This window comes from Sceloporus undulatus, chromosome 3 (assembly GCF_019175285.1).
Source record: "Sceloporus undulatus isolate JIND9_A2432 ecotype Alabama chromosome 3, SceUnd_v1.1, whole genome shotgun sequence".
In the NCBI taxonomy this organism is placed as follows: domain Eukaryota; kingdom Metazoa; phylum Chordata; class Lepidosauria; order Squamata; family Phrynosomatidae; genus Sceloporus; species Sceloporus undulatus.
In genome coordinates, this window is record NC_056524.1 from 112,274,999 (window position 1) to 112,298,749 (window position 23,751).

The 23,751-nt window shown below is 38.3% G+C and overlaps 1 protein-coding gene across 3 annotated transcripts in view; it reads left to right on the top strand.

The window, feature by feature from the left end:
* FGF14 (fibroblast growth factor 14) overlaps positions 1-23,751 on the top strand; it is a 363,780-nt gene that overhangs the window by 275,963 nt on the left and 64,066 nt on the right. For all 3 annotated transcript variants that reach the window (XM_042460633.1, XM_042460634.1, XM_042460632.1), the window contains 2 exons: positions 5,950-6,060; positions 13,946-14,049. In XM_042460633.1, the coding sequence (XP_042316567.1) occupies positions 5,950-6,060; positions 13,946-14,049 (215 nt within the window). The remainder of the gene's footprint in view (positions 1-5,949; positions 6,061-13,945; positions 14,050-23,751) is intronic.

Sequence of the window (23,751 nt, forward strand, 5' to 3'; positions counted from 1 at the left end):
TGCCTGGTCTTTCACTTTCAAAACAATACATTAATGGGGAAATTAAGAGAAAATAACAGAAAGTCCTTCCCATAGGAAATGCAGCAGTCATGGTAAGAGAATTAGGTGTCTTTTCTATTTTGTATGTAGTACACCCTGCTTAGCTTAAATCACTCATTCCTCCTTCTGTTTATGTGCTATCACAGCACAACCCTTTTGTCTGTACTTGGCAAGCCTTTATCATTTATTTTTAATTGATTGCTTTACACAGAGTGATAGCAGCAGGAGATGAAGAGGGTAGGTGTGCATTGCCAAAATATGCTGTAAGACAGACTGGGAAAGCCTTTCATTTTGGCACAGTCCTCAAATTGAAAACAAAAGTTGACCTCAGTTCCCCTATAATTCTTGTATATGACATATATTGCAAATTCCTGGTTAATCAGTTTGGAAGGGAGTAGAATTTAATTTTTTTTTTCTTGTTCTTTCTTTTCTTTTGTGGCTGGATTGTTGAATGTGCACTTTCTCCTTCTGTGTGAAATAGATGTTTCTGCCTGTCAATACAAGCAAATGTAAAATTGTATACAAGTAATATGCATGGTTCCTACTCATATTCTGTACAGTTCACATATTAACAAGAAATTGTAACATATAATACATTACAATCTGTGAATATGTCAGCCGCATTTTGGAGTGATGATTCTGCATATCTAACCAGAAAGAATATACCACTTCATTTCATGTGCTTTTATGCATTCTGGCAAGGAGTAAATGAAGTTAATAATAAGTTAAGGAACCCTGCCACTCTGTATTATAGGAGAAGCTTCCTGCACATAACAATACAAAATTGGCTGTGTTTCAGAATTCTGTACTTAGGATTGCAAATAAGGTTGCTGTCCTTTCCCTACTGAGCTGTTCACTGAGATCCTGAATACCTTATTTTCTGTGGAATTTTCCCAGGTGCTTTGCAAATTCATATTCTTCAGGGACCACTGAAAAGCTGTATCCTAACGAATTACATTAGTTACTGATATAGGTAGAATCGCCAGGTGCAAAACTGTGCCAGTGTTCTCTAGATTGTACATCACATCTTCTTTACCTGAAACTTAGGGATGAAACCTTGATTTACGGGAAGCTTATCTGAAGCTGGCACAGAGATGAGTGAAACACACAGAAAGGACAGGAATCACTATCTTAAATCAAAGAGTGAACCATCTGAATTACTTCTTTTTCGTCATGTATACACCTTTGTATATGGACTTCTTTTTTCTTATCCTACTGTCTTTTCTATTTGCAATCCCCATGCATAGGATGTGTAGTCTACTGCTTTATAGATACTCCTTATTTGGGGTTCATACTGATGCAAATTTGTTAGCTTCTATATAAATTTTGAGCATGTTCAGAAATGGATCTGACATTCTATTCTGTCTGTCCTTTCAGGACATAACTAAATTAAAATGGATTATATGATTAAATTTCCATGGACGGTTTGCTGATGTCTTACAACCACAGACCTCCATGACTGAGTTTTTGAGTTTTTTGTTGATCATGTCCTTGGCAGAAAGCTACATAAAGAATATCCTATTCCACAGTACACTGCAAAAGGAAAAACAGATGAGATTGTTCCCTTTGGGTTTAGTTCAGTTAAGCTTTCAACTTAACAATATATTTTAATTTATAATAAACAAGAAGAGAAAGCAGCTATCCTTTAATCCTGAATCTGAAGACATAATCTTGTACGATTTGATAGAAATCAAAATGTACACAAGTCACAGTCCCAACTGATGCATTATACTATATACAATATCATTTAAAATGTTGGGGACAAGCTCTACTGTACGGCTGAACTTAATATGTCTGTACCGTATATACTCAACTATAAGTTGACCTAATGTATAAGTCAAGGGCAGGTTTTGGGGCCAAAATTATGGATTTGATATAACCCATGGATAAACCAAGGACAAAACTTAGTGACATGTAACAAAGGATATAAAGAATGAAGCAAAGGAAAATGATGCCAAAGAACTTACAAAATTCCAGCAGGCATAACACTAAAGGCTGGGTGGATGAGAGAGTAGAGGGAGTATCAGAGCTTCCAGGGTGGATTAAACTCTTGCCTTTCATCAGGGGATGATTATGTATGAGTTAAAGTACAGTACTTACATTGACCCATGGATAAATGGACTTGATTTTTGGGGTCAATTTTTTTCTAGATTGCTACATGATTATATACAGTAGGATACATTGTAATTTGAAGCTTTGCATTCTTAAAATCTATCTTTAATTGATATATTGTCTGTGTGGGCATAATAATAAAATACACTTTTTAAAAAAATGTTTAAATCAAATACATAGAAGTTATATCTTTCACCTTATGTTAAACTCTGTGGCTTAGGTTGAATTTAAACTGTAGAAATAATGCAATGTAACACCACTTTAATGTAATACCACTTTAACTGCCATGGCTTCATTTTATCTAAACCTGGGATTTGTAGTTTTGTGAGACACCAGCATGCTTTGGAAGATGACACTGAAGATCTTGTCAAACTACAAATCCCAGGATTCCATAAGCTAGAAATACAACATGTAAAGTGGTGTATATGCACCCTTATACATTTTCACATTCGATATAGGAAATCACAATTATCTTGCAATTTTTGTAGGGGATTTAAACCCTCTGTCTTTCACACAAAGTGAGAGAATGTGTGACAGACAATTGCTAGTTCATTTTTAATATTTAGAATAAGTCAAGAGAGTGAGATTATGTAGAAAAGGCTGCATTTCAACAGTCCTTGCTTGTCATTCTTTGAGCCCTGTGATTCTTGAAACAAACAAACAAAAAAATCTTCCAGACCTTCAGTTATATTTCACAAGATGTGGAAAAGCTGTAGGCACAAAAAGAAAATTAACATAATCAGGAAAAACAGCAGATAAAGAAAGAATGAGAGAAAGGGTGATTTGGCCTGATGCTTGTGGCTCAAGAACACCATTGTCCTGAGGTCACTCTGTGTGAAGTGTTGTGTATAACTTGGAGGAAGAATCAGTTGGGGTATGTGTGTCTTGATAATTTTCCAGAGACAATAAACAATAGGATAGTGATAAGCCTAAAGCAATTACACATACTTTATTTATTTATTTAAAGATGGACAGACCGCTGTTTATCAGGACAATTTGAGAAAGTTTTTAAGAAATGCAAAGCAAATGTGCATAATAAAATCAATAGAAACAATAGTAGAACTTGTTTTGTTGTAACAAAACCAATAAACATCTCTTTTAAATGCAGCTGTGAAACCTTCTTTCTTTGAGGTGTATTCATATCTCTGTCACTTACAATTTGTGCTATATGGATATTTAGATCAGTATGAAGATACTCAAAAGGTGTCCAAATCAGTATTAAGGTGCAGTTAGGTTGGACTGATGTGAATAATGCCAAAAATGAGTCGCAGTTCTAAGGGAACGGCTGGATATAAATAACATGATGGATGGATGATTGAATGGATGATTGGATGGCTGGGTGGTGGTGTATGAAAGAATTATAAGATTCCAACTGCAAGGTTCATGTAATGTGATTTAAGATTAGGCATTGTGCAGACCTGTCCTGTGACTGTTTACTTGGAAATAAATTCAGCTGTATTTTTAGTAATACGCAGAGTTGAATGTAGATAGGATTGATATATAAACCAAGGCTGAGAATTGTTCAGTTCTCAGTGTTCATCACCCAGTGATGGCTAGGGCTGCTGGGAGATGGAGTCACAAAACATCCAGAGAACCCCATAATTTCCAGCCCTAGTGCAAACAAACTTATTTGGGGGGGAAATCTTGTTGAAAAACAATTGGCCTTATATGTCAGAAATAATTGTTAGTACAGTATTGTTTTGTAAAACTGTTCCATACAATGAATCTATCACCCATCTTGCATGCAAGAATTTAGATCACTTACTTCAGTGATCTCAAATGTGAATTCCAATAGGATATCATTTCTAAAACCTGAAGATGTTTCTCTCCCTTTCTACCACATGCTTTTAAATATTAACTTTAAGTAGTTCTAACAATAAAAGAACTAAGGTGTTGGATTTGGAGGTTCCATTCCAGTAAGTGAAGGGTGGGAGATCGGGCTGTTTGTATGTATTTGGGGTTGCCCAGACCGCCTGCGAGCACCAGCCATTATATTTCATAGACTTCTACTCAAAAAAATATCTAGGAGGGCCCAGTTGTACTAGGTACTAACTGCAAGTAGAAAGGATGTTTAGTGACACAACAACAATCCCTGCATATGAGAAAGGGGAATTGAAATCTGGAAGCTTCTATTAGTACAAAATATTGTGCAAACTCTCCTGGACAGGTCTTTGTACAGTATTCCATATGTGTGCTTGAGCTGAGTCAGTGTGGTAGGATATCTTTTGCTAGGTTTTCCACAGGAACAGTGCTAGTAAATCAGTAAGCGGTATAGAAATGTACTTGCTATTGTTATGTAGTTGCTACTGCCAGAATGTCTTTTGGTTATGTACCTCTGGATCCAATCCAAAACATTTGGTATAATATGCTTCAGTAAGAGCTGCATACATGTAGCCTCATTCATTAACAACAAACATGCTTAACAAATACCATATTTGTTTACAAATAATATGAATATGAAAAGTTGCATTATTCATTGTTCTGAGTCGATGCTTAACCTATATGTTTATGATAGTACTCGTAGTATATCAAGATAAAGAATCTTAGCTGTGTTCAAAACCTTTGAAAATATTGCAATTCTGTTTCTAAGAAGACTCTCAACTGGAAATAAAATATAATGTGACAATAAAGACTAACTAGTTTTCAGTTTGCTATATGCATTGCCAAGAATTAACTTTGCAGTAAGAAGGGTTTTTTTTTTAAAGGTGCAGACTGTACAAATTTCCTCATACATGAAAAGGTATAGGCTGTGGTCTGTTGAAGAAAGAAAGAAAGAAAACTAGCTACATATTAAGAAACCGAAACAAGTAGTTATAAGAAGGTTGTGCTCAGGGTGACCAGATGTCCTAACCGCAAAGGACAAGGCACTGCAAAATGTAGAACATTCAAGAAAAATGTAGGACATTACAAAATAAAACTGGAAAACACTAATATGAAAGTAAATTCATGTTTCTTAGTCATGCTGAAAATGGAGAACATTTTGAAATTCCTTCTGGACAGAAGATTGAAGTGTAGGACATGACCTGGAAAAGGAAGGTGTCTGGTCACCCTGCTAGTGTTTGATGTGAAAAATTTTGTTGTTATTGTTGTTGTTGTTGTTATTGGGACTTTTTAAAGATATCATTTTAGTATCTCTGTTTCTTTAGACTGCATATTATTTCACAGCTAAGTGATTGTTCATAGTATGTTCCTGTTGCTGGTCACCATCACATCTTATCTTCCCAAAGGCCAACTAATTAACTATGTCCATCCTTAGTCTTATGAGAATGTCTAGTCAAATATAGTTCATTTCTCATTTGTCATTCTGTGGGAGGAATTCAGGCAGTATTAAAATACTGTGATGTTTGTCAAGATGAAGATGAGAAAAAATTGTATGAGAACAAACATTTTGGGTATCAGTAAAAGATACATAAAGATAATCAACTGATCTCTTTTATTTCTTAACTGAAATTCTTATCAACTCACTGTTTGATATTAGATCAACTGATCAGAGAGAAAGATATTGAAGGTCTCATTGTTAAGGAATATATGGGTTCATTTGCAGTGAAGAAACATGAAAGAGTTTGGTGTCATTAATGCTTTCTGATAAAAACAATGGTTTTAACCTTGATTTCAAATTATGTGGGAGCAACATACCTACTAAAACTCTGATAGACCATAAGGAATTTGTAGTAATTTAAAGGCTGACATTAAGAGTAGCCATACTGCTACTACAATAAATGTCCTTCTGAAAGAGAGACATAGGGATATCTTATAACATCGTTTTGAGGCTAGTGATAAAATATGTTTGTCTTTCAGATCCCCAGCTCAAGGGTATAGTGACCAGGTTATATTGCAGGCAAGGCTACTACTTGCAAATGCACCCCGATGGAAGTCTCGATGGAACCAAGGAGGACAGCAGTAATTCTAGTAAGTGATTGCTCTAGGAAACTGTTCACCTCACTCACCCATTATAGAATTAACAATAAAGGTATCATTAGCTGCTTTATAATAGGATTTTCTTTGATGTATCTTTCAGTGAAGGGGGTATTTTTGAAGGCATGTATTTTAAAGAAACTCTTTTATTTGTACCTGGTTAAGAAGTATTATCTGATTTAAGGAAAGTACTGATGATGTTCTATGGAGACCTAGGTCACAGAATCATAGAACCATAGAGTTGGAAGAGACCACAAGGGCCATCCAGTCCAACCCCCTGACATGCAAGAATTCAAAATCAAAGCATACCTGACAGATGGCCATCTTGTTTTCAGCAGGACTCTAACAGGTCAGGGACAATTCTCTTGAAATATTTCTAAGCATAACAGACCTTTTATGTTTATTATAATGGCAAGAAATGCCTGTACTGTGTGGTTAAAGACTATTATTTAAAGTATTAAAGACTATACTGTGTGGTTAAAGGTGCTGCTGAGTTCAGCTCTATCTAGAATCTGATATTGGATTTGCAGGGTTGCAAACACAATTTGATGGTAATTTACTGAAATCTTATCCATTTCTAGAGAATTCTGACCTAAGGAGTTGTGCCTTCTATGTTTTACAAGCTCCCGAGATGCGAAAGAAATTTGCAATTCTGTAGCCTGTAACTTGCCATCAACAATAGAACAATACACAGATTAACATGGAAATCACTCCTCCCCACCCTATATGTATACACGCACACGCACACGCACACACACACCTCTTCCATGCCAGCATTCTCTGAAGATGCCAGCCACAGATGCAGGCAAAACATCAAGAATAAACTCTTCTAGAACATGGCCACATAGCACAAAAAATCCACAAAAATCTAAAAGAACTGTTTTCATAACTATAAATAGAGAAGCACGTTACTTTTCAATAAAATGGTGAACTCTCAATACTGATTGCCATTGTAGGTACTGGGAATGTAGAAACGTACACTGTATTTAAGCCGCTGTGCCCTAAGGAAAAAGTAAAAACATCTCTATATCCACTTCTACTGTTATTAAATATGCTAAATCACCTTCAGTGCACCTCCCTCCTGCCACAAAAAAAACCCAAACACAGAGGCTAGAAACATCTCATATGATCTCATATCACTCTTCCTTACTGCTATTTTCTGTTACAAAGCAGACTGCTAAAAAAAATGTAATTCTTCATTTTCTTTTCAATGAAACCAATAAGTATTTTAGCAATTTTCTTCTAGCTGCAAGAAAGTCTTTTTAAAAATGCAGGTTTTGAAGCCAATTTGCAAACCAAGACTTACTCTATGCAAAAATCAAATGTATATTTGCACAGAAAACACAACATCATCTATTTTCTTCATAAAACAACCATATGCGAATTTTGTGCAGAGTAAGTCCCAAACTGTGAAGATTCTCATCAATCCATGATTCTTTTTATCAGGTTTATTGGCAGTAAAAAACAAAACTACTATTCGTACCTTTAAAAAAATTAAAATCTTTCCATCCTTATACTTAATGCTCTCCTTTTGGTCTGTTGGAACAACTGCTTACATGCACCTCCAGAACATATTCCAGAATCCAGAATATCAAAGCCCATGGAGGAAAGTGATTCATTAGGGTGGCAAAGAGCCTGAGAGCAATGAATTGCTTAGGATCAGCATGTCCAGGATGGTGCTGAATTTCTTCTTTATTGCCACACCAAAGGTCCAAACATGAGTGCATTCATGGCATTCTAAATGGATCAATAGAGGGCAAGGCAGTGCATCTGTTGACATAAGTAGATGGGCTTTTTGCCACACAGTTATCCCAGCATGAATGCACAGGTGATATATTACAGTTGGCCCTTCCCTTACGCGGGGATCCGTTCTGGACCCCGCCATGTAAGGGAAATACCGCATAAACTCAAGCCCCATTAGAAACAATGGGGCTCGTTCCTGTGGTGCACACCCCATTGTTTCTTCAGGGACGCGAGGGAAGCCTTTCCGATGCGTTTTCCAGCATATGCTGGAAGCCACGTTTAGCGCGCCCGCGTATGACTCAGGTGAACTGTAATAGCTAATGGACACATAAAAGTCAAATGCTAAGTACAAGCAGTTCAGGTTTTATTCCCCCTAAGCTGTTAAGGACTGTGTTAAAGATAGTATTTGCTGTACCACTTCTGTTATTTTTCCTAGAGTTTATTTAGTTTAATTTAAATGAAATGAAGTTTGTTAAAGCATTTGAGCAGGGGTAGGCAACCTGCGGCCCGCGGGCCGGATGCGGCCCAGCAAGGCCTTGGGACCGGCCCCAGCCCGGTCCTGCCGCCGATTGCCGCCGGGGCCTTTGGGGGGCAATTGTCTATAGAAGCCTCAGAAACATGCATTTATATTAACATTTTTTTAAAAAATCAGCAATTTTTTTCGCGTGTCCTCCATTTTTTTAAAAAAGCGTCTTCCATTTGAAAATTTTGTCCTACATTTGTCCTGGTTTATTAATATATTTATTTATTTTTAAAATTATTTAATTATTTATTTTTTGGCTTCGGCCCCCCAGTTGTCTGAGGGACAGCAACCCGGCCCCTGGCTCAAAAAGGTTGCCTACCCCTGCATTTGAGCCTTGGTACTCATACAGGAGAAATAATTAATATGCTGTTACTTGCAAAGATTTGTGTATCAGCTTCATTCTATATCAGCTTCAACAATCTTAATTTTTTTAAGAAACAAGATGCCAAGAGCCTTAGTTATCATAGTTACCCTTAGATTGGCAAACCATGCTCTTCCTTAGTATCTCCTAATCCCATAAAGGATTAATAAAACAGCCTAATTTTCTATGTGTATATTATGTACTGTTACAACTGTTGTTCTATTCAACCATCTAATTTCTATTAGAAACAAGATGCAGAGAGCCTTACTTATCATAGGCCCAGTACACATGGGTGGTGAAATGCTGCCCCCTTTTGCTGCACAGCTGTGCAGCAGCATCCACATGTGGCTGCACAGATGCGCACTAAAAAAGGAGCCGCTCTAGGCGGCTCCTTTTTTGCACCATCATAAGGGCTGCAACACACCCCTATGATGCCGCTTCTGCTGGCAGGCATCTGTTTGCGGCGCCACATCTGTGCAGCTGTGGTGCCCGCTATGTGGATGGGTGTGCACACATGTGATGTGACTAGGGCTGGGCGCATCTAGATGCCCAGCCCTATCGAGCCCTAATATCACCACAATGTGCCCGTCTGTAACGGAGCATAGTTAACCTTTATATTAGCAAACCATGCTCTTCCTTAGTATCTCCCTAATCCCCTAAAGGATTAATCAAACAACCTAATTTTCTATGTGTATATTATGTACTGTTATTACTTCTATTCTCCCTTTCTCCTCAGGATCTTCCCAAAACAAGAAATAATGAGAATTTCAAAACCACACAGTAGGGCAGTTTCAAAATAGTTAACAAACCTTCAGGTTCTCCAAAACTTTTCCGTCAGGCCAGATTTTAAAGGGAGAACCTCAAAGGGAGAACTCTGGGAAGGAGAACAATGACTGTGTGGTGTTAAAATCTGCACTCATAACAGTTTAAGATGAAACAGAACTTAGAAAAGTTACTTTATCAGGTTGTGACTGACAGGATCCACCAGGGACCCCAGAACTCTTTTTAAGTGGTATGAGATTTCAAGTATCTACTTCAGCTGAAAAAATCTAGGCTGATTTCAGTAACTCAGAGGGCCTTCTCAACTGATGCTCCAAAGCTATGGAATGACCTGCCAGAGGAGATCCATCATATTTGCATTCTCGCAGCCTTTAAGAACACCCTTTAGACGGATCTCTTCTGGCAGGCCTTCCCAACTTAATCCATGTCGGCTGCCTACCTATTATTTCCCCCTTTTAAAGTTATTTTATTTAACTGTTTTTAAATTGTGATAGTTTAATTGTAATTTTAATATTGGGAGGGGGTTGGGAAGGGGCTAAATTTGGATTTTATTGTATTTCATGTATTTTTACTATTGTAACCCTCGTGAGTGGGCGGGCTATAAATAAATAAATAAGTTGTTGTTGTGATGATGATGATGATGATGATGATGATGATGATGATGATGATGATAGGCAGGCATGTATTCATGCATTGTGCAAACTTGCCGGTAAATTTATAAAAAGAAATGAAAGCACAGAATGTATTGTCTTAAAATAACAATGGCAGTGTTTGGACTACAACTCTGGAGACCAGGGTTTGAATCCCTGCTCAGCCATAGAAACCCCCTGGGTGACCTTGGGCAAGTCACACTCTCAGCATGAGAAGAAGGCAAAGGCAAACTCCTTCTGAATAAATCTTGCCATGAAAACCCCATGATAGTATCTGTATAGAGTCAGAAGCAACTTGCAGGCACACAACAACAGCAACAATGAAAAAATAATAATATATGAGCTCAAGCATTTACAAAGTTGCTGCCACTGAACCAGTGATAAAATAAATAACTAAAGTATTAGAAAATTGATTAAAGCATAAAATAAATACATTAAGCAAAGTGGAAAATATGTAAGATTCTTTCCAGTGAATGCAAAAATGGCATTAAGGTCTCTTAACATTCTCCCCCCTTCAGCATACTATTCTAAAGCAAGAATGGTAAGACATGTAAGCATTGCACAGGACTGAGAGACAAAATGCTCTCAAAAGAAACACAAAGTATGTATCTCTACCATGGTTAAAGTGATGAGGATCTCATAATGGAAAGCTAGGCATTAGGGGTGAATAATTTGCTCATGATACTAAATTATTTGGAATGGTGAGAATAAAAATAGATTGTAAAGAGCATCAAGAGCCCCTCTAAATTGGAGGAATAGACATTAAAATGGAAAAGGGAAATTCATTGTAAAGAAGTGTAGGTGTAACAAAAAAAAATCTAGATTTAACCTTTGCACAGATGAGCTATAAGATGGCAATGACTGACCACAAAAGATGTTCTTAAGGCAGCTTAGTGAAAATGTCAATCCAGTGGACAGCTGCTGAAAAAAAGGAAACATTCTTGTTGCCTGAGAGCACAAGAAGAGCTTGCCTATGAAGTCTTACTACCATAGTCCCCTCCATATGTTCAGTAGAGTTTACTTCCAAGGAAGTGTGCATAGAATAGACTGTATGCAGCCTCATTTGTACCTAGGATGCCTCAATTGCAGTAGTTACTATTCTTTTTTATACTTAATCATTTTGTACACTTTTACCTCTGAATGAAGGCTCTTGGTAATGCAGTTTTGTCTGATAATTTAATGGGGGCTTAGCCACTGGCTAAGGGAATGTGGTGGCCTAGCAGTTAAGATGCCGAGTCTGATGATTGGAAGATTGGTAGATTAGCAGTTTGAGACCCAAGGGCCATCCCTTGGGACCCAAGAGCTCCCATCACTAGCCCCAGCTTCTGCAAAGTTAGCAGTTTGAAAGAATGTAAAAGTGCAAGTAGATAAATAGGTACCACTATGGTGGCAAGCTAACAGCGTTCCGTGTAGTCATGCTGGCCACATGAACACAGGGTTGTCTTTGACAACACTGGCTCCCTCCATTTAATAACGGAGCCCCTACAGTCGGATGCGACTAGACAATCTTGTCAAAGGAGAAATCTTGACCTTTAATTTTAGACCCCTGGCTAATCTTAGGCAGGGTTCAAACCACCCTGGCCTACCATTCCAGGTTCCAAGCCCAGCCAGCATGACAAATATTTTTTTAAGTCTGAGATGTAATATAAAGAGAAATTCAATTTTACTTGGTGCTTATTAAAAGTTATAACTAGGTTTGGAGGGGACTTACACAGTGGCTACTTCCTCATTTTTCCAACTGCAAAATCTCACTGTTATCTGTTCCTATTTTCCAGCCTTAAGCATGTCATGCCCTTCACCATGACTCATACCAGGGAAAAGCCCAGGCAGCAGGCTGTGTGAAGACACACCAGATATTAGAGGGAGTAATTAACCATTTTACCCAGTCTTTGGAGTGGCAGGTTATTTTAGGCATAGGGAGCTTTTTTTAAAAAAATAGGAGGGTCTGTCACTTCTAATAAGCCCTTGCTCCACCCATACACATGTTGTGGGCTGAAATTTGCAAAAAAAACCCAAACAAACCCCTAATTGTGTCCCTTAGAGACAATTTGAAGGCAAAAGAATGAGGGCAACAGGTATTGCCCTCCAAAGTCCTGGGTTAAATGTGCCCCCTAGATTTTTGGGATTGCTTATCTCTTAAGTAGGGGTGTTGTAAGTATATTAATCAACCGAGCCCTTGGTTTCTTCTTTGTGACACTTAAAGGAAAAATAAATTGGCCATGGTATCTTTGAGCTTAACACAAGGAGGTGTTCAAAGGGATCTTGTAGCATGTTTGAGACTAAGGGGCTATACAGACCACCCCTTTACTGGCCAGATAGAGGCCTTGGCAACCTCATGCCACAGCCCCAATCTGGCCTCTGGAGAACACAAAAAGGAGCTTCCAAAAGTGGCTCCTTTTTGCACCCTCCAAGGGAAACCCTAGCTGCAGTAGCACAGCTTTATGACACCCTTTCAGTGCTGCATAATGTGGATGCAGCACTGGAGGGGCATCATGATGGCGCGTGCCATATGGACTGGTGCACTCCAAAATGGCACCCTGGGGTGGGGTTGGGGCCTTCAGCGTGTGGACTCTGTACCCTAACCTCGCCCACAGACTGGCACAAAATGCCGGTCTGTATCAGGCCTAACGGAATTAAAGAGGTTTGTAGCATGGGCTTTCATAGACTTGAGCCTACCTTCTCAGATTGATGTTCCTCAAGTCTTCTCCATTATAGTTCTTATGCAGCAATCTCTTTGTTCATGGCAGCATGCTGGTCAGATCAGGAGAATCTCCTGACCTTACCACCAGATTCTGGAAAAATGGTAAGAGATTGCTTGGGGCCTACAACATCATGGGGAAACCTCCCACCTATGAGCTATTTTGGGAGCATTGGTGTCTTCATGCATGTTGACAATGGAAAGAGGATCTCAGAACCCTTTTAAAATTTGAACATAGAGCGTATAGACATCAGCATCCCAGTGATATATCTCTGGATGGTTGATCATATTTTCTGGCAGTTTAGACGTAATTGATCTGTGAGATCACAATTTTTCTATTAATTACTTTTTTGCTTATTCTTTAATTATTTTCGTTTCACTTCCTTTCTGTTTTTGTGTCTGTTTTCTTTAGTATGATTTAGGCATAATAAAAATCTAAATTTAAAAAATCCATGCTACATTTCTCTTCATCTGTAGCATTGTTCACCACATTTGGGTTCTCAGACTACAGTGCTCATACAAGTTTGATCCTTGGCTGTAATGGATATGGGTGATGGGAATTGTAATCTGTCAACATCTGTGGACCTAAAGCTAGAAAACGGCTGCTTCTGAAGCTTTATTGTCAAGAGGTTTAGATAGTTTTGAGAAGGTATTTAATTTTTCTGGTTTGCTCCTCTAACTGTAACTCTGGATATTTTCACATATGACCAAACTGACCTTGCCTAGATATTACCTAAAGAGGCACAAATCTTTACATGGCAGGGGTGGGGTGTTGAACAAGTCTGAAATAAATTTTGATACAGTTGGAAATTTTTGTGAGCTTGCTTAAATCTGCTGTTGCTAGGACAACAATGACCATTTCTTCTGACTGCTGTCTTGATTTCTAATGATTTGGTTGAAGCTTATTGCATTCTGCTACAACAGAATTTGAGTATAATTTGAATATGTGCATATGTTTTCAACAATTGATATTTAAAGTCTATTTGTCAGACAGACATAAGCAACAGACTTTATATACAATGCTAGAGTCCTTACATTTGTTTCAACATAATCAACTATGCATTGTTATGATGCTTTTTATTTACTTATTTGTGACAGTTGTTTATTTTATTTTATTTTTACAGCATTGTTCAACCTTATACCAGTGGGACTTCGAGTTGTTGCTATCCAGGGTGTAAAAACAGGCTTGTATATAGCCTTAAATGGAGAAGGTTTCCTTTATACATCAGTAAGTAAAATGCCATGATTCTTGGCTGTTAAGTTACTCTACAACAGATCCTGTTCATAGAAAATCTTCCAGGTTTTAAAAGGATGACGGATCAGAAAATACTGTCTACAGATTCAAAATAGTTACTGGTTTATATAGATAATACTTTGATAGAGGATGTCTAATCTATGTCTTTGACACAGTTGAAGTGTAGACATGGCTGGACACTTTCTTACATTATGTTTGCCACACACAAGTCACTGGAATAAGGTATATTCAAGCAGTCCAAAACTAGCAGAACAAATTCTAGACATTTCAGAAGGAACCTGCACTGATGTAGAGTGAGTTGTAGGAGGGCTGCGAACAGAGCTTTAAAAGACCACTTTTTGGATTACAGTTCCAGAATCTTCTGGCTGGCATAGCCACTAGTCATGCTGGCTTGGGAATTATGGGGAAATCGATTTTCAAGTTTTTTTTTAATTACCTTGATTTCTTCTGTGGTGTGGGATGGGAATTTGGTGCAGCAGCTCCTATTTCAGTACTGAAATATGAGAAAGGACCAGTTAATTGTTCTATGAGATCATTTGAAAATCGCCAAGAGATGCACAATGACCAGAGTTTGCTTTTTATAATACTAAAGCTGCAAGGATGTCATTTGAAATCCAAAAGATTTAATTTATTTATAAAATGTTTCAGATAATTTGCACAAAATTAATAGTTTTTCCATAATTAAAGGTTTACAATGAATTGTATAGATGATTCAGATATAAATTGAACTTCTAAAATTTGAAATGATATGAATTTGAAGATATCAAGATATCCAAAGCTGTTGTCTATGTTTTATTATATTTGTGTTTTTAGTCAAGTGAATATTTGGTATGATCAAATGCATTTTATTCTTATTGAGACAGAATGTGATGTTGCTGTTTTGAAAAGGTTCTGAGCAGCACAGCTGTAAATGATCAGTTCCTTAAAGCATTACAAAATCACAAGGTTGCAAAAGATACATCTGGCAGTTATTTTCCATGGGCACAATGTAGCCAAGGCTGAATTCATTAGATTTCATTGAGGTGAATGGAATAAACAGCCCATTTAATTCCTCCATTGAGCTAAAAATGATTAATTTTGGTAATATGCCACCCTGTCCCTTGGATTCAACTATATGAATACAGCAGTATGTCACTGGTAGTCTCATTCAGGAGATATGTATGCACATGTTTATGCATCCCATGCCTTATCTAGCTAGGGGTACATGCAGCCTGCTTTTAGTTGTGTGAGCCCCTCATTGAATCATAGTGTATGAGTAAAAAATGTTCTCTGCTAAGGAAGGTGCTTGTTATTACGTGCTGTCTCTTTGCACGCCTTATCTGAAAAGCTGCTTCAGTTATCAGTGTAATTTATTTCATTTGATGGAACGTTAGACATATTTTAAGCTCCTGAAACCCCCGAAGAAAAATATTCTGTTTGTTTTGAATAGATAACAGTGCTCTGAAAGTTAATTAGGAGGAAATGTTCTAATAACTGAAATGTCATCAAGATAAAAATGAGTATCGTACAGCACCCCTCTGTCATACATTGAAGTATGGCATATGGAAGAGCTGTGTTCCTTAGTACAACACTGAGTGCGTCATAGGAGAATTGCAACACAGGAAAACTGCATATTTCACAGCTAAAGACATGGACTATTTCTATGGCTGTTGGCTTAGCTGTTCCATTACATGTATATACATGCTTATAGGCATGTATATGAAAGAATTCACTCCAGCCATATGGCGGCAATATTTGCTACATGGGAATGTTGGCAGCAATATATGTGTATAGATTTGTTTGTCCATAATATTACAGTCTTCTCCATCAGCTTTAGAGGTAAGAAATTCCCAAACGTTAATCCTATTATAAAAATAGATTGACAGGTAGTGTGCAATTCTGGGAAAAGGAAATACCTACAAGGAGAATCTAACACTCTGCTGCATGTTATTTAGAAGTTTCAATTCCAGTCTGTGTCGGTCTTCCTGAAAGCAACATATCAACTGGAATAGTAATGGAATATTTGAATATTTGAATAAAGATTGTGTACGCACAAGTGAATGCATGCTTCACATTTGAAAAGTTACTATTGCAGTAGCCTAGTCTGTCTTATAAAAAAATGACTTAATTTATCATAGTTATACAGTAAGTCAAAAGTAAAGCCATGTTGTTATAAAGAATTGTTTCCTTTTTTGTAAGAGGGAGGTGGCTTAGTTGGAAATACAAAACATGGTGGTGTGACAGGACCACCTACCTTTAAAAAATATTTTTAAAGAAGTTGAACATTAAGCAAAGGAGGAAAATATACATTGCAGACTTAGGTGATTGTTTGTGGCCCAGGCATAGCTGTTGATATATAAAAGTGAAATACTTTGGGTTTGATTATAATGAGGGACTAAATTTTAACATTTGGAATTCAGTGCAGTTCGTTTATTTGTAATGTGGAAAACATGAGTAGCAAAGCAGAACCTTTAAGAGTTGGAGTGCGAGTCTGTAGTGCCAGCACTATACTGAACTGTATTACTGACCTTAAGGCATGTCATTAATCTGAGTGGATACTCTCGTGTGCTCATGTTATAAACTTCATATACAACTGGCTTCATCTACTATTTGTAAAACCATAGGAGTTTATCACATGGGGCAAAATGGGGGGTTTAAACAGGCATTTTCCCAGGTCAGTTGCAAGATTGCAATGAAGATTTTCACACACATCACAATTAAAGAGAGCTTACTACGGGAAGAACCAGGAATGCTCCAGATTTCCCCGTGCTAGAGCATTCCTGGTTGTTCCTCTGATAAGTCCTCTTTAATTGCAACGTCCTGTGAAAGTCTTCACCGCGATTACACAACTGTCCCAGGGAAATGTTTGTTTAAACCCCCAGTTTTCCCCGTATGATAAATTCCATAGCTGCTGCATGGATCAAGCCATCTCTCATTCTTGAACTCTGTATTATGATCCTTTCCAGAGGCATGGTATATGATGCAGTGGACTCTAGCCGATGAACATTTATGCCATAATAACTTCTTAAGTACAAAATCTGGGTCTTCATATTAGTGCCTGGTTTTGTTTTTATCTACCTAAAGTTCACAAGGAAAGTTTACTGGGCTAGATTTTCACACAAGTCCCATTTATTTCTCAGTGGTGATGATTTGAAGGACGACTGGACTCAGTATTAAAAAAAGAGAGATGAAATCTGGGAAATTATCCCTTTGGGGGAGAAATTACTATGGCACAATGAATGTAGCACATAATCTTGTCTGCAGACTCCCTATTGTAGAGTTCCTACTGATAGACACTAGTAGGAAATTTAAATAGCTGGTTTGAATCTATCCTGGGTTTTAAAAATTTCTTTAAAACAATTTAAGACTACTGTCCAGGTGGATTTCACTATCTTTCTATTGTACAACTTGTACTGTTGATTTTAATTGTGTATGTCACCAAAATGCCTTTGGACAAGGAGACAATTAATAAATACAGAGACTGCATTCCTACTCACATTTGCCTGGAAGCAGGGATGTAAATCTTCACAAATTTCATTCTTACAGGTAAGAACAAATAGTTTTACCATTATTCTCTTCACCATGAGCAAGTTATCAAACACTGAACAGTTTTTGAAGACTATCCATAGCTTTGGTTTTATTCTGTGCAAAAATATTGCACTTTTGTGCATTTTCTGTACAGAAAACAACATTCCTGCACAAAAAACAGTATTTTTACACAGTAAACAATTTTCATGCACAGAAAATTGTATTTTTTGTGTAGGAAACTTGTGTGTGTATGTGTGTGTGCAGTGATTTTACTGCTTTTTACCGCTGATTTCGCACAAACCCCCTACAGTGTGTGTAGCTGCACAATGAGCAGGTGATTAGACTTTGTCAGGGTGAATAAAGTGCAGCTTGTGGGCACATAAAGCTTTCAATCACCACCACCCCCAACCGTTCCAAATCCTTGCATCCACATTTCTTTTAGTCAGAAATGCCTAGGAAAGGTCAACTGTCTACAGAAGTGAAATTTCTTTGATAGATCATCAAAAAACAGCCCAAATCTAAAAAATCTCCAAAACTGAATACCAATTCGAGATGCATTTTTTTGGTCTAAACAAGCACGTTATTGTTCCATAGGTGGAAAAAAAGTCCTGCGGTTTCTTCCTTATTTTTGCATCAGTGTAGTAAATGTCCTCAAGGATACTTCTCATTCTAAAATAACTATGGGGCCCGACAGACTGCCCCAAAGTGACGGTCTGGAGCTGCCCATTTTCCCTCTGGAGGGAGCCCGCAGCAACCAAACCGCGTGGGCTTCCTCCGCTCTGAAAATAACCTGCTAAAAGCATGTTCTTTTGGGCACACGGGGAGGATGCCATCAATGTGCCATTGGCGCACTGTGACCCGCCCATGATGCACGCGCAGTGCCCGGAGGTGTGGATGTGGTGCCATGCTTGCATCATGCACGTGTGCCGTGTATGGACGGCGCCATACTAATTTGGGTGGCTTTCAGCCCATCTGTTTTGGGCCTATGATTGCATGAATGTGCTATATATCAGTGTATGAATGGACTGAAAGGACAGCCAGTTTGAAAAGAACTGTGACACTAATGCTAGTAGGAACCTTTTTTTTCCTTTTTGACTCACCTGCCCACCCAAAACATCTCAATTGGTATCTTTCCCCAGTGTCAGATGGCAAATAGTTTTTGAAAATTAATACTATTTCAAAAACAATTTATGATATTTCATGTGGGTCAGCTGTCAAAGCAAGCATTGGGTGGGGGAGACTTTTTACTGGCCTGATACAAGCCTTTTGCCTGAATCTGAACTTTCTTTGTTCTTTCTGGGTTCATCATTGCCCAGGTATGAAATGTAAAACCTCAAACATTTGAAAATCCAGTTTTAACTATAAATGCATACAATCCCAGACAGTGAATTTGATCAAAGCTTAGCCATACTTAGTATGTCCCCACTGAAATCAATCGTATTTAAATTAATCTGGCTAAACCTAGTATCCAATCCAATAAAATTAAGATTTAACAACATTAATCCTTATCCAGGCAGATAGGACAATTTAGTTCTTTAGGGTACTGTTTTTGTTTCAAAATTCTCACAGAACTAGACCTACAAGGTAGTCATCTTCTGACATTATAACCTGAAGAATTCTAAACAAAAATCCCAGCTTTTGGCCACCTGCCATGCACAATTTTTAACAAACAAAAATAGCATTTTTAAGGCAGCATTGGGTGGGTGGGGAAAATCTTGAGGAAATCCCTGAAATGTAGAACTAGGCGTAGAATGTAGAATTGGATGAGAGGAAAATCAGAGCTTTAAAGTTGCTTTTTTAAATCTTACTTTCTAGAATCCCCACACTTAGCATGGACAATTGCTATGTTAGATGTAGAATTTGGGGATTTTTTTTTTTAAAAGTTGTTCCAAATTGGGGAGAGGGATTGTCAAAATCTAGATAGGGACAGCTTGCATGGTCAATCTTCTGTTTACTCACATTGCCTTCAGTCATATGTAGATCACTCCTTCCTGCCACTATAGCCATCTATCCAATGTCTCAAGCTTTTCTGTGTTGTTGTTGTTTGGTAGGGAGGAGTTTCATAAGCAATTTACAGGGGTCTACAGAGGGAAAGAGGCAAGCAGGTCACCTTGTGTAAGTGAAATTCCAGGCAGCATTATATGCAATGCGTTCCCCCCACCACTTTTGGTCATATGGTCTTGAAGAGCCAGCATGGTGTAGTGGTTTGAGCATTGGACTAGGACTCTGGAGGCGAGAGTTTAAATCCTAGCTTGGCCATGTAAATCTACTGGGTGACCTTGGGCAAATCTCAGTCTCTTAGCCTCAGAGGATGGCAATGGCAAACCATCTCTGAATAAATTTGCCAAGAAAACCCCATGATAGGTTGTCCTTAGTGTTGGAAACAACTTGAAGGCACACAACAGCAGCAGCAACAACAACAATGGTGTTCTTACTCTACTTGAAATTTAAAGGCTTTTTAAAAAAATATTTATCTGAATTTGTTAAAGATTCAGTGCAACAAACTGTAGAAATTGACTCAAAAGAACCAAATGATGGAAGCAGGGATACTGGTAACGATAATGACAATACTATCCAACTTATATTTTGCAAAACTGCTCTGTTGATGGACTCATTCATCCAGAGTGATAGGAAATTGAACATATTTTAGGAGATTATCACACTGATTTTCCTCCCAGCCTTGGCACAGGCTGAAACTTTTAAAAACTTTAAAAATGGGTGTTATCACTCTCCCCCATGCCCAGTCTGGAGGCATCATGTACAGATCTTGGCATCCTTTACCCAATCTGGACTTCTCCGGCACTTTTTGAAAGAAAGGAACGCTAATAAGTAGTACTGATATGCAATCTGCAAGGTGCTAATGCAATTTGGATTCAGCACACTGTCTGGGACACTTGACTCATAGCAGTTAAGTGACAGATACAGGACTGGAACTAGAACTATTGACACACTTGGAGAGAAGCAGTTTTCACATCATTTTCAACAAGGACTAGAGGTGGAAAGGCTTGAAATCCTGTGGGAAATCTTGTCTGCTAAAACTACTTCACTACTTTGCAGGTCCCAGAATTTCTGGTGTCCTCTGCCCATGTCACATACACAGCCAAACTATACTTCACAAAGTTTAACTTTAGCCAAGTAAGTAACAACTGTGCTAGTTGCCTATAATATTTCACTGTCTCGGCAGCATTCTGGAGATTTCTCTTTTAAAAAAGGCAGTGCTTTTGGCACTTTACCTCTTACTGTCCAACAAGTACTAGAGGAGGAATTTTGCCTCCAGTGCTCAGATGGAGGTGTTCTTGCCCTTCCTTTCATTTCTTGCACAAAGAAGTTTGCCACAGTGCTGGCCAGAAACAACATCAGAGAGCTACTTTTATAAGGTAGCATGAGCCTGCACTCAATCTCTTTTCCTGTGGCTAAAACTTACACGCACACACTTCATATAGTTTGAGATTTTAGGGCTGAGTAGATTTTTTTTTTATATCATGTCCTGATTGGTTTTTGAGATGATTTTTTGTCTACTTCTTAGACCTGTTTGTTGTGTTACAAATAGTTTTTACAACTAGCAGAGTGTGAGGACTCAGGTTGATGGAATGTAGAGCTTCCTGAAGCATTGGCTGCTAAAGGGACCCACGGCACTTATCTCACATTGCCCTATAGCTTTAGAAAGAAACCAGGGCGAGGCCTTTTGTCTCAAGTGACAGCAATTTCTAAGAGTGCTAATCAGTACTAAGAGGCTTGGGCCACTGTTCCCCTGCACAGAGAATGGATGTTGATGAACCAGCATGTTATGGCAATCCCATTTCTGAGCTGGGAAATTTTTACCCCAAGAGAGATTTGCTTTGCCCAGACTCTCATTTTGGTCCATGCATTTCCCATTTTGCTGGCTGTTGAAGATTTCTGTTTTAATAATGTGTCCTTTTATATCCCATTCAGTCATTTGACTGAATGACATCCTGGGTGTATTTTCCCTGCAGCCAATGGATGGAGGGGGGATTTCTTCATGTCATGGTTTGAGACCTGATCAGGGCAGCCATACCAAAAATGTTTCAAGGATGATTATAATGTATAAAAGCCATGGGTACCAAAGTATATTTATTCAGTGTTTTATCAGTGCAGTAAATATATATGGCAGAGAAAGCCCATCTCCCTATGTTGTCATTAGAACATCCTACTCCTTAGCTAATTATCAGCTTTTCTGAGGAATGAAAAACAGATGGAAATTAGGAGGTGATACAAGGAAATAAAACTGGATAAAGAGCATGTCATTTGGATTTTAAAATGTAAACCTCCTTTTTGAAAGAAATACAACATTCTTGGAAATGCTCTCTGTGTCTCTCTTTCTCTGTCTCAGTTCCTCTTTTTTAAACTAAAAACATTCCAAAGAAAACCCAGTTCAATCCTCTACAGGACTGAACAATCAGGAAATGAAGTGATTTTATGATATCATTTGTTCTCTGTATGCTCTCAGGCGGGAGAATTTTAGATGTGAAAGACTTTTGCCCCCCTGACATTTCCATATTGGCACCTGCCTGTTATTGTCACCAGTATCTTATATTTTGCCTTTAAACTCATCTTAAGAAATAGCTTTCCGCCTCTAGGAAATAGATAGGACCAGAGCTGGTACAGAAAGAAAAAGAATAAATTTAAAGGTAATCAATATTTTACAAGTGGCATTCTATTTTATTTAAATCAAAGTCAAAGAAGAATTAGTTTAGCGTGGATCTCTTTTTGGGCTTCAAAATGCTCATTCTTTCTTTCAAATAAAACTCAAAAATCAAAAAGCTACAATCCTAAGAGGTGGGCAACTAGCTTTGTAAGTCAAGGGGGCTCTTGGGTGTGTGTTTCCCAAATGGTAGATACCAACCACCATCACTCTTACTGAGTGGCTAAGGGAGCACTGGGCCTTGAGCAGCTGAGTAAAAGGAGCAACCAGAAGCCACTCCCACCCACTCTCGATCGCTGCAGGACCATGGTGACCACACTCACCCAGCCCCGATACATGCCGTCACTGCATTCCTGAACCGGCTACCAAAAAGTAGCAGGTTTTTTTCCATTCCTTTTGTGACCAGGTTTGAGCTGTCTTATGCAGCTGTAGTGTAGCTTCAGCCTGATCTGGGGATGTGTGTCATATGAATGCCACGCTCCCAAATCAGGCTGAAGCTGGCACTTTTGGCTCATCTGTTTTGGGCCCTGGTGGTGCAATGCTGATATTGCAAACACAGTGCCATGAGTTCAGTCCCAGGGCTCCAGAGTTGACTCAGCCTTCCATCCTTTCATAGTTCAGTAAAATGAGTAACCAGCTTGTTGGGGGCAGTTGACTTACATATTGTAAACATCTTTAGAGAGTGCTCAGTACTATTAAGCAGTGTAGATATGTAAATGCTATTGCTGTTGCTATTGCGAAGCATTTTTAAATTTGATGTGGATTCCACTATCATTTGTAGTATGGAGCTACAAGTTCTTCTCATGTCACTAGGAATGGATACATAAGCTCTTGAATATGTCTATCACAAACACTTGGCATTGAAACCTACACTTTCTCACTATATTGGCAAAGCTAAACTAAAGAAGGAAGAGACTAGAAGAGACTAGTCTGAAGGATCTTCTGCTTAATATGAAAATGAAAATATTTTGTCAACAATGACAGGCAGGGTGTTTTTTTCCCAGATGTAAAGTAAGATTGCCCCTAACTGTATTTGGATATGCTGGGGGTTGAACCGAGGACCTTCTGCAAACAAAGTAAGGGTGCAAACAGACAGGCCAAAATAAACCTGCTTTGGAGGTATGCTGTATAAATGACACATGCATCTTAAGAGGCCAGAAGCTGTGCAGAAGGTGTACTCCAGTCCTTAAAACTGGAGTGAGGCTTTGGCACGGCTTCTGGCCTCTTAGGATGCATGCATCATTTAAACAGTATAGCTCCAAAGTGACTCGAAGCAGCTTTATTTTGGCCTGTCTGTTTGGGCCCTAAGTGCTTTACTTGTGAACTCCAGTCCTTCTTATAAATTCCAGTTCTTAGGATTTCAGGCAGCAAACATATAGAGCCATAGATCTTCTAAAATAGTAAATATAGTTGTAGGTCTATATGCTAGAGAGAAATATTGAGAGACAGAGATTCAGGTTAGAGAAGGTTATGAATTTTCTTAAACCCATATGGAGCAAATAGCA